The 16,876-nt window shown below is 43.6% G+C and overlaps 2 protein-coding genes across 2 annotated transcripts; one reads left to right on the top strand and one right to left on the bottom strand.

Annotated features, from left to right (window-relative positions):
- The first annotated feature begins 1,949 nt into the window (after positions 1 to 1,949).
- On the top strand, positions 1,950 to 12,598 carry syngr2b (synaptogyrin 2b). The gene is made up of 5 exons (XM_014183327.3): positions 1,950 to 2,213; positions 6,470 to 6,602; positions 7,464 to 7,568; positions 7,863 to 7,999; positions 8,193 to 12,598. The coding sequence occupies exons 1-5, from the start codon at positions 2,094 to 2,096 to the stop codon at positions 8,442 to 8,444; spliced, it is 747 nt and encodes a 248-aa protein (XP_014038802.1). The 5' UTR covers positions 1,950 to 2,093; the 3' UTR covers positions 8,445 to 12,598.
- Positions 12,599 to 13,319: 721 nt separating this feature from the next.
- tk1 (thymidine kinase 1, soluble) lies at positions 13,320 to 16,768 on the bottom strand. The gene is given in 7 exon segments (NM_001141448.2): positions 13,320 to 13,968; positions 14,399 to 14,518; positions 14,757 to 14,846; positions 15,293 to 15,386; positions 15,900 to 16,013; positions 16,396 to 16,427; positions 16,613 to 16,768. Coding segments are annotated over 7 exon segments (732 nt in total). The 5' UTR covers positions 16,709 to 16,768; the 3' UTR covers positions 13,320 to 13,782.
- Between the last annotated feature and the right edge of the window lie 108 nt (positions 16,769 to 16,876).

The raw sequence follows: 16,876 nt of genomic DNA, 5'->3' as shown, positions 1-16,876 counted from the left end.
CGAGGTGAGATCTTGCATGGAGCCCCAGGCCGAGGGATATTGACAGTTCTTTTGTGTTTCTTCCATTTGCGAATAATCGCACCAACTGTTGTCACCTTCTCACCAAGCTGCTTGGCGATGGTCTTGTAGCCCATTCCAGCCTTGTGTAGGTCTACAATCTTGTCCCTGACATCCTTGGAGAGCTCTTTGGTCTTTGCCATGGTGGAGAGTTTGGAATCTGATTGATTGATTGATTCTGTGGACATGTGTCTTTTTTACAGGTAACAAGCTGCGGTTAGGAGCACTCCCTTTAAGAGTGTGCTCCTAATCTCAGCTCGTTACCTGTATAAAAGACACCTGGGAGCCAGAAATCTTTCTGATTGAGAGGGGGTCAAATACTTATTTCCCTCATTAAAATGCAAATCAATTTATAAAATTTTTGACATGCATTTTTCTGGATATTTTTGTTGTTATTCTGTCTCTCACTGTTCAAATAAACCTACCATTAAAATTATAGACTGATCCTTTCTTTATCAGTGGGCAAATGTACAAATCAGCAGGGGATCAAATACTTTTTCCCCCCACTGTAGAGTACTGCACACACTACAATTACTTAGGTTTAAAAATAAGCTCAACTGGACACCTTAATGAGGCAGTGAATGAACTGAGAGAGAAAGCAAGCAGGGCATTCTACGCCATTAAAAAACACATTCAAATTGAAATACCTATTAAAATTTGGCAAAAACTAATTGAATGTGTCATTCAACCAATTGCATTTTATGGCAGCGAGGTATGGGGTCCACTTGCAAAACAAGATTTCATCAAATGGGACAAACACCCCATTGAAACCCTGCATGCAGAGTTCTGTAAGATTCTCCTACATGTCCAGAGGAAAACTACAAACAATGCATGCAGGGCAGAATTAGGCCAATATCCACTAATAATAAAAACTCAAAAAAGAGCAATTAAGTTTTGGAAACATCTAAAATACAGTGACCCCCTCTCATATCATTACCAAGCCCTGCAATGCCAAGAGCTGAGCAAAGAAAAGAGTCCCCTCATCCAGCTGGTCCTGGGGCTGAGTTCACAAACGTGTTCTACTAACACACTAAAGCCTCAGGACCAGAACATCCAATCAATCAGAATAAACCAAATTACAACACAGTCAAAACAAAACTACCTTGCATATTGGGAAACACAAGCACAAGCACAGAGCAAAGTACAGGCTCAGTGAGCACAGCCTTGCCATTGAGAAGGGTAGACACAGGAAAACCTGGCTCCCTGTAGAGGAAAGGCTGTGCAACCACTGCACAACAGCAGAACCTGAGACGGAGCTGCATTTCCTGACAAAACGTCAAAAATATAAAACAATTAGAGAGTGTCATTTCCCCAAATTTGAAACCCTTATTCGGTTTCAAAGACCTCTCTGATGAGAGTAGGCTACCCGTCCTGTTGGGGGAGGACGCAGAGAGCTGTGGGTTGGCAGCGCACTACATTGCTGCCTGCCATAAGTTGAGGGACAGTGTCAGACCAATCAACCTGCACATGTCCTCTACTGTATGCCTATTGTTATTGTTGAATGTGTGGTTATTTTGACCCTTGGTTATTGTTGTTACTGTTGTCCCGTTGACAGTTTTGATTCTTATTATTTTCATATTGTAAATATCCAAAGTAAGCTTTGGCAATATGTACATTGTTACATCATGTCGAGAGAGAGAGAGAGAGGGCTGAATACAATTTACTATTAGGGAGATGTCCATTGCTACAAGACAGACAAATTAAATATATTTTTGTCGAATAAAAGTGGATAGCCAATTATGACTTATTCTATCTGCTACGTTTTCACAAAGAGAACCATATGACCATGTTCATGACCAAGTGAGCCACATCGTATCAATATTGTTCACTTTTGTGTGAAATTACATTTTCACGACGGCCCCTTGGGAGATAGCACGCTACGTACGTATGTGTAGGCGTCCTTCTACTTTCAGGAAACTCGTCGGCGAAAAAACAAGAAGGCGGTTGGTAGTCTAGCTATCTGTGTTACAAGGAAGATTCGTGGCTAAATCAACGGTTGCTTGTCTTGTGACTTGTGCTGAACTTGAGCAACAGAAATGGAGGAGACTGGGGGAGTTGGTGGCGCTAGTGCGTACGGAGCTTCGCTCGCAGGCGGTAGCTTCGACTTTCAGAAGTTTGCTAAACAACCGTACACTATCGTGCGCTTCTTGAGTTGGGTGAGTTTGACAAAGCAAGGAACACAGAGAGTAATAACTTGAGTTACTTATTGACTAAAATGTTTCAAGGAAGTTGAGCACAGAGGCTTAACGTTAACACATTGTCAAACGTTACCTGCCACTTTGTCTTTGTATAATTTCAAACGCAAATGAGCGAACTATGCCGTTTGTGTTAAATGTTGATCTGATCATCCCGAATATATATATATTTTTTACCACAGATAGCCCTTTAATCGCATATTAGCCAATGTGTTATTGTCGACTCGTATTCCTCTTGATAGATGTATAATGTTACAGTTGATGTCACGACACTGCAAAGTACAGCTGCTCACGCGGACGTGCAACTGTTGCCAACCGTATTGACAACAACAATCAGGATACTATTGAAGTGGGTGGGGGCGGGAGTTATTTCCAATTCTTTGCATTTTTATCATGATAAATTGATTCGGCCTAGCTATGTGCCTAGGCTACACTTCTAACTAGGCTTACATGGAGCTTCATTGTGTAATGTCATACATATCGTCTGACAGTGTATTGAAGATGTTATCGACACACAGACTGAGGGGAACCAACCCCCATGTGATGTCTGTGGCAGCTGCTGTTATTGTTTAGAAACACAACGCAGAAGTGTACATATAAGACTTAAAGGATTCACACAGCTTGAACTAGGCTAGCTGAAGTGAAACTTAGTGAACACTGTGTGTTTCCATTGTCTGATACGGGTGAGGTTATAGGACAAAGGACGTAATGGGACAACAGCCTAAAGTAGTCTGAACACACAGACACTTCTGCCTTCTGAGATATCAGGGCCTGTTTGTCCAATAATGACAATCATGCACACAAATTAAACTCGGAGAAAAATCGTTTCCCCTCGACATTAGACCTATTCTTTGACATAGCAAAAGACGTGAGTGGTAGCAGCACCCACTGCCAGCCCATTTTGGTTGGTCATCAACAGGCATGTTGTAATGTCATGTTGCTCCACCAGAAGGCAGTGAGAGGGACTTTCCAAAGAGGAAGAGAAAGAGAAAGAGAGAGAGAGAGAGAGGCCCAGTTAGTCAGTCTGTGGTCTGATATGCCTAATGGTAGAGATTGTAATTTTAGGGATCTTCCTGGTTTGATTGGTCCATTAGGTTTGAGGAACTCCCAAAAATGTTGTGTGTGTTGCATGTGCGCGCATCGACATCTATCTACTTTTCAGATGCCCCTAGGCCCTGTTCAGTAATATCTGACCAAGACCAGATGCCCCTAGGACCTGTTCAGTAATATCTGACCAAGACCAGATGCCCCTAGGACCTGTTGAGTAATATCTGACCAAGACCAGATGCCCCTAGGCCCTGTTCAGTAATATCTGACCAAGACCAGATGCCCCTAGGCCCTGTTCAATAATATCTGACCAAGACCAGATGCCCCTAGGCCCTGTTCAATAATATCTGACCAAGACCAGATGCCCCTAGGCCCTGTTCAGTAATATCTGACCAAGACCAGATGCCCCTAGGACCTGTTCAGTAATATCTGACCAAGACCAGATGCCCCTAGGCCCTGTTCAGTAATATCTGACCAAGACCAGATGCCCCTAGGCCCTGTTCAGTAATATCTGACCAAGACCAGATGCCCCTAGGCCCTGTTCAATAATATCTGACCAAGACCAGATGCCCCTAGGCCCTGTTCAGTAATATCTGACCAAGACCAGATGCCCCTAGGCCCTGTTCAGTAATATCTGACCAAGACCAGATGCCCCTAGGCCCTGTTCAATAATATCTAACCAAGACCAGATGCCCCTAGGCCCTGTTCAGTAATATCTGACCAAGACCAGATGCCCCTAGGCCCTGTTCAGTAATATCTGACCAAGACCAGATGCCCCTAGGACCTGTTCAGTAATATCTGACCAAGACCAGATGCCCCTAGGCCCTGTTCAGTAATATCTGACCAAGACCAGATGCCCCTAGGACCTGTTCAGTAATATCTGACCAAGACCAGATGCCCCTAGGCCCTGTTCAGTAATATCTGACCAAGACCAGATGCCCTAGGCCCTGTTCAGTAATATCTGACCAAGACCAGATGCCCCTAGGACCTGTTCAGTAATATCTGACCAAGACCAGATGCCCCTAGGCCCTGTTCAGTAATATCTGACCAAGACCAGATGCCCCTAGGCCCTGTTCAGTAATATCTGACCAAGACCAGATGCCCCTAGGACCTGTTCAGTAATATCTGACCTCAGGTCTTGTAGCTACATACCACCAAGATGTCTGTTGCTCAGACAGTCTCCTCCATACAGAGACATACATTAACAGATAACACTAGAGCCACATGGTGTAAATTGTCAGTCTAGTTGGTTATAAGCCTGTAAGCCTGAGCAGTGTAGCATACCAACATGTAAACAGTGTAACACAGTAGGGTCTGTGACTCAAATGGGATCCTATTGCCTATATAGTGCACTACTTTTGATCAGGGCCCATGGACCTCTGGTCAAAAGAAGTGCCCTATGTAGTGAATAGGTAACCATTTGGGACACTTCCTAGGTCTGGACAGAATGTGCTGTCTGTCGACACAACCACTTCTCCCTGCTCCCTAACGGTGGGAGCAGAAAGGGGCAGATGGGAGGTAAGGTGATACCCCATCTAGCCCCCCTCCCTCCAGTGCTCTCTCTAGCAGTCTTCCAAGGACCCTCTCATATCCAGTGGAACACACACTCGTCATCGCATAGACACTTGCTCGCACACACGCTCACTCACTCACACACACACACACCACACACACACACACACACACACACACACACCATTGTTGTATGACATGGCGTAAGGAAATAACATGTGGGTTATCATCTGTTGGTGCTCTCTCACACTGTTTCCTTTGTTTCTGTCTCTCTTCCATCACTCTTCCTTTCCCTCAGTCAGCATTCTCTCTCTCTGCTGTTGTTGAATTCTCTCTCTTCCCCAGTCAGCGTTCTCTCTGCTGTTGTTGAATTCTCTCTATCTTCCCTCAGTCAGCAGACTCTCTCTCTGCTGTTGTTGAATACAATTTCAATTCAAAAGGGTTTTATTGGCATGGGAGACATGTATTTACATTGCCAAAGCCAGTGAAATTAACAACACATTCTCTCTCTCTCTCTCTCCCCATCACTTCCCTCAGTCAGCAGACTCTCTCTCTGCTGTTGTTGAATTATTTCTGTCTCTCTCGGGTTTCTCTGTCTCCCTGGCTTTGATCTCTGTTACTCTCACTTTTCAGTTCTCTCTTTTTGGAACTCCCCAGTAACTATCTGTACCATTCTCTCCCGTTGTCTTTCTTTCTCTGGAAAGAGACACTATTTTCTCCTTTCTCTCTCTCTTTTCCATCCCATTCTCAAAGGAAACACATTTCTCTCTGTCTCACTAATATTTGAAGAGGAAATTGGTGGCATCTCTGGTCACAAGTATGTCAGTGCTGCTGGGTCACATGACGTGGTGGACCAGTAACAAGACAGAGACTGGAACTGAACTGACAACAGAGGCCTGGGTCTGGTTCATTAGGCACCAAATGGAGAGAGAAAAAACTAGACTAAAACAGGGAGGGACTCGTCCAATAAGAAGTGTTCATTTTTGTTTTCTGTTGTCCTAACGAACACGACCCTGGTGTTGGCATCAGGCCCTAGTTTTTCTGTTCTCACAGTCATTGGAATGGAAAAAGAGAGAGCATAAGTGGATGGCGTCGCCTGTTAGAATATCTTTCAGAAGACCTCTCATCTCCTCTCATTGTATGTTTCTACTGGCCCCGTCGTTGATGGATGACTGGGTGGAGAAACAAGGCCCCGTCGTCGTTGAGGGATGGAGAAACAAGGCCCCGTCGTCGTTGAGGGATGGAGAAACAAGGCCCCGTCGTCGTTGAGGGATGGAGAAACAAGGCCCCGTCGTCGTTGAGGGATGGAGAAACAAGGCCCCGTCGTCGTTGAGGGATGGAGAAACAAGGCCCCGTCGTCGTTGAGGGATGGAGAAACAAGGCCCCGTCGTCGTTGAGGGATGGAGAAACAAGGCCCCGTCGTCGTTGAGGGATGGAGAAACAAGGCCCCGTCGTCGTTGAGGGATGGAGAAACAAGGCCCCGTCGTCGTTGAGGGATGGAGAAACAAGGCCCCGTCGTCGTTGAGGGATGGAGAAACAAGGCCCCGTCGTCGTTGAGGGATGGAGAAACAAGGCCCCGTCGTTGATAGACGACTAGATGGATAAATAAACATGCAGGTCACAGTCAAATTGAAACTTTCCTCTCTTCCCCTTCTTAGATTTTTTCCATCGTGGTCTTCTCTTGCATCACGGCGGAGGGATTTGTCAACAAGCCACACAAACCCGAGGCGCATTGCGTCTTCAACCAGAATGACTCGGCGTGTCACTACGCTGTGGGCATCGGTGTCATAGGTAAGTAGTCTAGTGGTTCTGGGTTACAGGTTCTAATCCCAGGGCTGGTGTTGAGTGAAGTTGCCCCAAGATGTTGATCTTGGGACAGTTAAGCATTTCCCCCTCCATCCCTCACTAACTAATAGTTAGGATTGGGGGAGGGGAAGCAGATCCTAGATCTGTACCTAGGGGAAACCACCCTTGTCTCATAATACGACTCACCGCAGGAGACTGGGGCTGATTCCTTGTCTCATAATACGACTCCCCGCAGGAGACTGGGGCTGATTCCTTGTCTCATAATACGACTCACCGCAGGAGACTGGGGCTGATTCCTTGTCTCATAATACGACTCCCCGCAGGAGACTGGGGCTGATTCCTTGTCTCATAATACGACTCCCCGCAGGAGACTGGGGCTGATTCCTTGTCTCATAATACGACTCACCGCAGGAGACTGGGGCTGATTCCTTGTCTCATAATACGACTCACCGCAGGAGACTGGGGCTGATTCCTTGTCTCATAATACGACTCACCGCAGGAGACTGGGGCTGATTCCTTGTCTCATAATACGACTCCCCGCAGGAGACTGGGGCTGATTCCTTGTCTCATAATACGACTCCCCGCAGGAGACTGGGGCTGATTCCTTGTCTCATAATACGACTCCCCGCAGGAGACTGGGGCTGATTCCTTGTCTCATAATACGACTCCCCGCAGGAGACTGGGGCTGATTCCTTGTCTCATAATACGACTCCCCGCAGGAGACTAGGGTTCAAACCCTGCGTCCTTCTTACTGTTTCTCCCACTTGCCTGACTCCCCACCTCATTTCCTTAGTCTCAATAAAGTGTTAAAGAGATACTTTATAAATATATATTTTATTTCTCTAGCCTTCCTGGCCTGTTTTTTCTTCCTCTTATTGGACGCCTACATGCCGCTGATGAGCAACGCAAAAGAGAGGAAGTACGCTGTCATGGCCGACCTGGGATTCTCAGGTGAGGAGGGGGTAAGGGGAGGTGTGTGTGTGTGTGTGTGTGGTAAACCTAGGGTTGTGGTGTGAGGAAAGAGCTTCCAGGCACATGGGTCTTGTTCATCATAGCACCACATGGAAGAAAACGGACTGAAACGGGGAGGGACTGCCTGGAACATACAATAAGAAACACTTATATTTTTTTCCATTGATTTAAAGGTTTCATAATATTCTCAGTTGTGTTCCCTAATGAATGTGACCCTGTAGGTAGTTGTAGTGTAAATAAGTATATTCCTTGTTTCTTGTCTGTTTGTATCAGGTGTGTGGACGTTCCTGTGGTTCGTGTGTTTCTGCCTCCTGGCTAGCCAATGGAGTCATACGCTTGATGTCAGAGGAATCCCCCAGGACGCCGCCCGCGCCACTATCGCCTTCTCTTTCTTCTCTATTGCCACCTGGGTGAGGAGGACTGTCACTACAGCTGCCTTGCTGCCTCTCCTTTACGACAGCTACACTATGGCCTGGTCATAGCTTCACCACACTGACTGACTTATTCATTGATCCATTGACTGACTGAATGATTAATTGATTCATTGATTGATTTAATTCATTAATTGATTCATGAATTGACTCCTCTTTGTGTCTACAACAGGGAATCCTAACCTACTTCGCTTTGGGGAGATATCGCCGTGGTGTTGCTGATGTCACCCAGAGCATCTACGCCGAGCCTCCGCCGGAGCAGCACACCCCTTACCCTCCGACCTATGCCCCCTCGGCCTACACCCCCACCACCTACTCCCCGTACCCTTCCAGTGCGCCAGACGACTTCCAACAACCCCCCTTCACCCCCAGCACCATCACCTCCACCCAACCCCAGGGGGACTACCAACCCCCCAACTACTGAGGGGCTCCGCGGTGAAGTTTCCCCTAGGTACAGATCTAGGATCAGCTTCACTTCCCCCATTCCTAACCTTAACCATTAGTGGGGGAAATGCAAAACTGACCCAAGATCAGCATCTAGGCCAAGGGGCAATTTCACCATACTATTACTGGGATAGAAGTATGGAGAAAGGAGGTGGAAGCTCCTTATCACCAGACCTGGGTTCAAATACTATTTGAAATATTTGTTTTGCTTTTGTCTGTCTGCAGTGCAAGGTAGGTGGAGTTTGCACTCTGTCAACTTTTATATTGGTTTAATTTGCAACAGGGAAACTGGATGAAAGCACAGACCGATAAAGTATTTGAAATGGTTTTAAATAGTGTTTGAACACAGGTCTGCTTACTACTAATTCAGTGGATGATGTGGTTAAAGGGAGACTTCTACCCTGAGACGGGTGCAGCTGAGGGGGAGGGGCAATAGTCAGAGCCTGGTCACATGACACTGGAGCTCACATGATTTGGGATATGTGAAAAACGGCCAATGAGAGCTCTCGTGGGAGGGGCAAGTACTTGCTTTAGCTAATCGGTGTGCTTGACCTCCCCCCTCTCTGTTCAGAACTCTAGTCCCCTGCTTCTGTGTTCCAGAAGGAAGGAGAATGTGTATCTGTCAGAGGAGGTTGGTGGGATGCGCTATAGGAGGACTTCCTTATTGTAATGGCTGGAATGGAATAAATGGAACGGTATCAAACATGGAAACCACATGCTTGACTCGGTTCCGTTTATTTCATTCCAGCCATTAGTGAGCCAGTCCTCCTATAGCTTTCTCCCACCAACCGCCTCTGGTGTCTGTACATACTAGATATTCATAGTCGAACCGCCAATTCTTTGAATGGCTGTAGTGTCTTTTTTTTTAAACATTTTATCTTTTTGTTTTCAATTTAGCACAATTATATTGATGATGACATGCAAGCACAATGTTTTATTCAATGTCAAAAAAGTATGTTTATTTAATTGACCAGTGTATCATGAGACTACTGAATTCTACAGGATAAGCCAATTATAAGCCAAATGCCCAAGAAAGCCTTATTATTAATGTCCTATGCAAACTGCTGGGTTTTTGCCCCACTTCAGGAGCCGTAGACAGACTTTGTCTGTGTCCCAAATGGCACCCAATTCCCTTTATAGTGGACTACTTTTGACCAGGACCCATAAGGCTCTGGTTAAAAGTAGTGCACTATATATAGGGAATAGGGTGTCATTTAGGATGCAGTATACAAGTCCTTTTTCGTAACTCTTTAACCCTGTCTATCTGATAACAGTCAAGATAAAGCCATAAAAAGCTTAAAGAAAAAAAACACATTAAACCACACGTTAAACCGCCCGTTGTAAACACAAGGCATGTTTGCTCAACTGATCTGTGTAATATGCATGTTCCTATCTAGTCATTATGTATTGATTGAGTTTTCAGTCATCTTTCATATGTCTACTGTCCACAAAAACTATAGCAACTGGATGGGTGGAAACCAGGCTGTAACCAGGAGATAAATTAGTCCCAATTCTCCATCCTTCTCCCAAAGCATGCACTGCACTGGCCTACTTTTTCCCCCTATGGCTTTGACAATGGTGGAAACTCCCTCCAGCCAATCCTTACACCAGTGCTATGCTTTTAGAACCATGTGCACTGGAAAAGGGTGGAGAATGGGAACATAAGTCTTCCACTGCCGCTAGATAAAGCCATCTATGGTTTGTATTACTTAGTGGGTTTCCTATCAGTCTTTCTGAGTCTGAGACCACTCCCTGCTTTGTACTACTAAAGGTAAAAGTACAGTAATTCATGAATAAATCCTCTTACTGCCAAGACTGACTTCAGGAACCTCAGTGCAGCAGCTGGGTCATGTTCATTAGGCACCAAAATGGAAGAAAAACCGTCTATATATGAACATTAACAAACACACAATTACCGAACTTCAGAAGCTATTTTGAATACATGTTCTTGGTCCTAGAGTCATTAAATGTTCAGAGTACATTGAGGGGAGTTACTGCTTTCAAAACAAGTAAAACAGTTGGAAGGTTTTCATCAGGCAAATGCTTAGTTTGTTTTTCCATTGCAAAAAGTTTTGCTGTGGTGTGCAGTAATGAACACGACCAAGGGCTGCGGCTGTATAGCTCCTGTCCACCAAGGTCCAAGTGTGCTTTGGCACTTCATAGATTACTACTTCAAACCATCTGACTGCCTTTAAATGTAAATCATACAGGACTAACTTAAGCACTTGATAACAATACAATACTTGGGATTTCATCAATTGCTTCTTTAAAGTGGCAATCTGCAGATACATTTTTGGATGTATTAATGATATGTACCAATTGATTCTTGAAGAATAGAACTTAGAAATGCCTCATGAGGTTAGTTCAACTGTTGTACCCCATCAGAACCCAAAATGCTAAGCTTGTTTTACTCCAATGTTTGTAAACAAAGTAAATGTAAACAAACCCTATTTAGCCTCAACATGGTTAACTATCATTTTGATACCATGGATGGTCAGTCCTCGTATCCATAACTCTATGAGTTTGAGCCCCATCCCTCAGCTTTTTACCGAAACAGGTGGGGAGACGATTTGTTATTGTTTCAACTGCTGATTGGCGCATTAAAGGAGAAGACTGAAAACAGCAGACGAAGAATGGCTTCTATGTAAATGTTATGCACTTCTCCTTAACAAGAACCCTGGTATACTTTGTTGACGGTGCCTTAGACTTACTGTATGTAATGTTGACACCATGGTGACCTTGAGTCCACCATAGACAAGCATATATGTACATATTCACATATAGGTAGGTAAATGTAGACACACACATAAATAAGTTGTGTTTATATAAATCATTGGAGTCCACTTGGTCAAAGGGAAGACCTCATTGGTTGTGTCCAAAATGTCACCCTATTCCCTATATAGTGCACTACACTATATGGGCCCTAGTCTAAAGTTGTGCACTACATAGGGATTATAGTGCCATTTGGGGCACAGGGTGTATTTATTAAATGTGAGTGATGCTACTTTGCTAGGCTAGTAGTGGAAACATTGTGGGAGGGTGGAAACGCTCCCTCGGTATTTATATGTATACAGGACAGTGGAGGCTGCTGAGGGGAGGACGGCTCATATTGTCTGGAATGGAATGGTATCAGACACGTGGTTGTCTCATGTTTGATTCCATTCCAGACAATATTATGAGCCGTCCTCCCCTCAACAGCCTCCACTGATAGTGTCACCAACCATTTCAACTTTTCCGCTAGTGCCTGTGTAGTGTCCTTCCTACAGAAGGCTCAAACGCGATGGTGTATACACTCTCTTTGCCCAATCAACCTCCTCAAACTGTCCATATATTTACATTATAAAACCTTGAACAAATTCATTTCAAGTCATGATGGCACGCACTTGAGCAAAAACTGAAGGGCATATTCAGGATTATCAAACTGTTGCCTTGTGTTCATAAATGTCAGCAGATGTGTATGGGAGATGAGTGACGTTGCAATTTGTTGTTTGCAATCCTGAACATACCCCCTAGACGTCCAGCTTGGCCTAGTAAGGCAGCGTCTACACAGGCAGCCCAATTCTGATCTTTTGACCAGTGAGATCAGATCTTTTGCCAATAATTGGGCAAAAGATCAGAATTGGGCTGCCTGCATAAATGCAACCTTACTGTTCAAATGAAACCTCACCTGTTAGCAACCTTTATCTATGATTGATAACCAAGAGTTCTGTATGTGATTTGTAGTTTAGTATTGGGACTGAGTTAATTGATTGCATTTTGTTTTCTGTAGTTGTAGGGGTGATGTGTATATTTCACTTTTTGTCCATTGTTTTGTGTTACATCATTGGTTATGTGACTGATTTACCATTTGATCTCCACCACAGATCTAAATGAAAGTGTAGATTTGAGTTTCTCACTTATTTTACATTTATGAAGTTCATTTGCAAATTCTGTGTCACACTTCCTTATAGCTTTAATGCACCAGAAACCTGTTAGTTCAGTTGTGTTCTATTGAATCCATTGTTGTATAATTAGGAAGTGCCTTTCAACAGCAGCCATGTTTGTGATGTCACAACGTTCTAATTCAATTTCTGTTCTGTCTAAATGATGTGTGTGTCTGCGTGGGGCAGAATAAAATCTGCCTTGAAAAGCCAATATTTGGTCATAATATGACTGGTTAAAAAAAATACATGTTTACAAATCCAGATTGAAATGACTGTCTAATGTAACCATGCTACAGTACTGGTAAAATGTGCATTGTAGTGCATAGGGGATTTCTGTGTTACCATAAAAATAATCTTAATTGGCAGCTAGTTGTACTGTACAACATGCCAACTGCCAAGACCTAAACAGGTTATTTCAGTCAAGGCTAGTACATTGGATTGCAATCCAACGCCATTTATTTCACTCAGTTACTAGGGTGATTGGCAACTATAATCTTAAGTGTTGGGTGCATGTTTCATGAGCTCAAGAAACACAGAATTTTCCCCATAAGCACAAAAAGCTTCTCTCAAATGTTGTGCTCGAATGTGTTTACATCCCTGTTAGTGAGCATTCCTCCATTGCCAAGATAATCCATCCACCTGACAGGTGTGGCATATCAAGAAGCTGATTAAACAGCATTATTACACAGGTGCACCTTGTGCCAGGGATAATAAAAGGCCACTAAGGTGCAGTTGTCACAACACAATGCCAGATGTCTCATGTTGAGGGAGCGTGCAATTGGATTGATGTAGTGGCACAACCGAGCCCCTCCCTGTTATGTTTTTTGGGGTGATTGGCAAAAAATAAATATAGAAAATACCTTGAACACTGAGTTATGGGTTCGACTTAACATTTTGTAAAATCTGGAAAATAACTGAACAAACCATAAATTATCATTTAAAAAATATATTTGTATTATAGGAGGCAAATCAGACCAGAACTACAAAAAGTAACAGTTGATTATTAAGTTGTGTACACTGGACTCATTGCATGGCAGTATGTATGTTTTAGCAGGTGTATCCAAGTCTTGATATATATGATATGTACTAATTTGGTCAATGTTTTAGAAATATTTACATTGAAGTATATGAAGCCCTATAAAATGACAGTTATTACACAGATACAATACCGTTCAGTGGGTTGATGGAGTTTCATTTACTGTCCCCGCTCATCCCAAGTGCAAAACTTAAAGGGATAGTTCATTACTCCAATTAGAAAATGAAGTCGACAACTATCCCATTTAACTCATCTCCAGTCAAATTACCAAACCTAAAATTGAAAGGGATTGTTCACCATCTCATTCAAAGTTCCAATTTAAGTCAACTTTCCCTTTAAGAATAGTCTACTGGTAATGATCAGAGTTGCAGGGTGGCGAGGAGTTTCCGTGGCGATGTAGTGTTGTCAAGCAGTTTCTCTGTCATCACATGCGGTGGTGTCTCGTCCCTGTGGGGGGCGCTATTCTCCTTCATCACATCCATCAAGCCACCGTAACACTTCCTGCACCGCGCATGGTACATATCGGCTCCACCAATCACCTCCACCTGGGGGCGGGGCACAGACAAGAAACAGGAAGTGAGGTCATGTCCAAATATAGGCACAGTCCTAAAATCAACCTCCTAACCCTTACTCCTTAGGGCAGATGCGAAAGGATCGGATGGGTAATAAACGGTGAAATGGGACAGTGATAATTGTGATTCCTGCAGGGAATTTTCAGTCCTAACTGGTTGACTAATAAAACAGGGATGATAGAGATCAAGAGGGGATTTCAGAAAGGGAGAGAAGCAGGTAAACTAGGACAGTGAATGTCAATAGAGATTGGTTGTGACGACAAAGAGGATATGAAAAACCACCAGTCTCATTTCACTCCCAGAAGTTCAAGGGAATACAACCTTTGAGTCTGAAAGGCATGTGATGTTTCTACTGTATGACCCCTCCTCAGCTCTAATATAAATCATATCCCCTCTCCCTCACCTCTTTCTCTGCCCCCAGTCTCTTAGTGTATGCTGCCTCCTTGTAACACTGCATACAGACAGCGTTCAGCTTCACAACGCTCTCAGCCAGGGGAACCAGGTTCAGGATGTTTCCAAAGGGCTGCAGACAGACAGGGCAGAGAGTTCGGTCAGATATGACATTTCTCTGGCTAGTGTACTGGCTGTACAGACAGACACCATTCATACGCAGTTATTAATTCAAATTAAACTGACTGAAACTCTACATGTCAAATATTCTATTACCTGAGACAACTGTTACCGATGACGACATGATTACGATGCTAGACAACCAGGAGGCAGGCAGCAAACGTTGGATATGACTCATCATTCATGCCTACCTTTCTCTGGAAGGTTCCATCCAGGGCCGCTACGATTATAGTCTTCCCCATGTTGGCCATCTCCTCACAGAACTCCACGGTGTCTGGGAACTGACAAACACACAACAATAAGAACATGGCATGGATTCATAAGCATACGGGTATAACAGTTGGAACATGGTTGGTCATCATTGGTAATGTAGCCTATGTCAGTGATCTCCTCAGAGATGTTTCACCACTCTGTTGTAGCCCTGAACTAGCACACCCGATTCAACTAATCAAGGGCTTGATGATTAGTTAACCAGTTGAATCAGGTGTGCTCGCTCTGGAATAGTTTAAATACGTGGAACGTCTGAAAAAAGGTGGGCCTAGGTCATAATAACACTAAGGAATATGGTGCTGATGATGCCATGTGCTTAACAGATGAATATAACAGATGAATATCAATGGCAGGTTGTTCAGCTGTAGAGGACATACAGGTAATGATCTAGTGAGGAACAAAGAGGATCACTGTTGGACACGGTGAGAGGGTAACAGACTAAATGTACTATACTTACAAACTGTCCTTCGTCGATTCCGATGACGCAAGCCTGCAGAGCTAGAGAACGTACGTCACTCAGGCAGTTGGCTGGTACGGCTTCCATTGTGTTTCTGGTGTTTGTGCAGAAATAAATAAATAAATATAAAAAGAGACCATCCTACTAAATACATTAGTGATGCTGCAATTCTGTACATTTTGCCATGGGGCGGAGAGGAAAACGAACTGTTTTACAGCTAATGTCATTTAAGTCTACACATTTTGCAACAGGGTGGAGAGAAATGTTACGTTTTTAATATATCTGAGTGAGACTGACTAACAAAATCAATCGCCCCCGGCTGGTAATTTGACCACGATAACAAGATTAAATAGCTGGCCGCTAAACTAATTTATCAATCTAAAGAATGTTAGCCGACATGGGCTATTTGATTGTCTGTCAGTGAGACACACAAGAGAAACTGCTAATGCACTGCCACATTTCAAAATGGCACCTTGTGTATTCTACTATTCAAACTCACAAAAGCGGGGAAACAACTTGTCCTGGGTGGCAACAATGAGAATCAGGTCAAACAGGGTTAAATGTAATGTTATCTATACAAATCAGGAGATAATGTATTTGACATTACTTGTCATGCGTGGCCATGCCCTTCTCGGAGTAGCGTGTATCTTTGGCATATTTGACCACCAAACAGTTGTACTGAGCGATCTGGAAACGACGCACTCGCCTTATCAACTCAGTGCTGTTAATAAGAAAATAGATTTCAGTCAGTTATAGAAAAAACGTATATCACAAACTAGTAATACAGCTATGAAGTGCTCTCTAAAACACTGACGTGGAGTAGATGGGTACAGTTTATAGGATAAATGCAAAGTCAAAGATGCTATTAAATTACTATGTTCTCATTTGCAATACTATGCAGTAGCATGTTACGAGCTAGTACTTGAGATGCTGATTACAGTACACCGTGTACTAATGCACTTATATTTGGCGGGCTACAATTCTAACGAAGCTGTTATTGTTGTGCTATAAAGTTACGGTGGTTCACTGACTGTTAGTACATCATCTTAGCCCTTGTCGTTAACAAATAAACAGCTGTTTATATAGAATTAGCCAACTGAAACCTTTTGCCTGAGAACATTGGGCCAAAGATGACCTGCAAACAAATGAGAGACAGTGAGTTTGATGTGTACGATCGACATAGAAATATAAACGTAGTCAGTGCAATACATATGATTGAGTTATTTGTTTTGTTATAAGATGATTATTAAAAGGTTTAGGGTAACGTTGGGCATCTTCGAAAGAGAGGTCTGTTTTTAATCAAAAAAATGGTGAACGTACCTGGATCTGTCCTATTGCTTTTCGTGGGGAATTTGGCAGGATTCTTGGAACATTCAAACACTCCATTAAGTTAACTTTCTGCGTCACAATATCCATAATAACTATGAGAAATAACTCCGCACTCTACCGGGAGGCTGAGAAGTTAACGAATCTCCCGCCCCGACGGTTTCTTTATACGCTTGATCAAGCGCACAGAACTACGTCACTGAAAGAACCAATCAACTCGCAGAATAATCACGTGACAAACGCGACGTTCCTTCTTCA

This window comes from Salmo salar, chromosome 02 (assembly GCF_965601325.2).
Source record: "Salmo salar chromosome 02, fSalSal1, whole genome shotgun sequence".
In the NCBI taxonomy this organism is placed as follows: domain Eukaryota; kingdom Metazoa; phylum Chordata; class Actinopteri; order Salmoniformes; family Salmonidae; genus Salmo; species Salmo salar.
This window is presented reverse-complemented; position numbering and strand designations above follow the sequence as displayed.

What these genes read in the sequence shown, in the direction of transcription:
- syngr2b (XM_014183327.3), top strand. Translation starts at nt 2,094, where the DNA reads ATGGAGGAGACTGGGGGAGTTGGTGGCGCTAGTGCGTACGGAGCTTCG. An exon ending in GGCCGACCTGGGATTCTCAG is followed by an intron (nt 7,569 to 7,862) that starts GTGAGGAGGGGG and finishes TGTTTGTATCAG; the next exon opens with GTGTGTGGACGTTCCTGTGG. An exon ending in TCTTCTCTATTGCCACCTGG is followed by an intron (nt 8,000 to 8,192) that starts GTGAGGAGGACT and finishes TGTCTACAACAG; the next exon opens with GGAATCCTAACCTACTTCGC.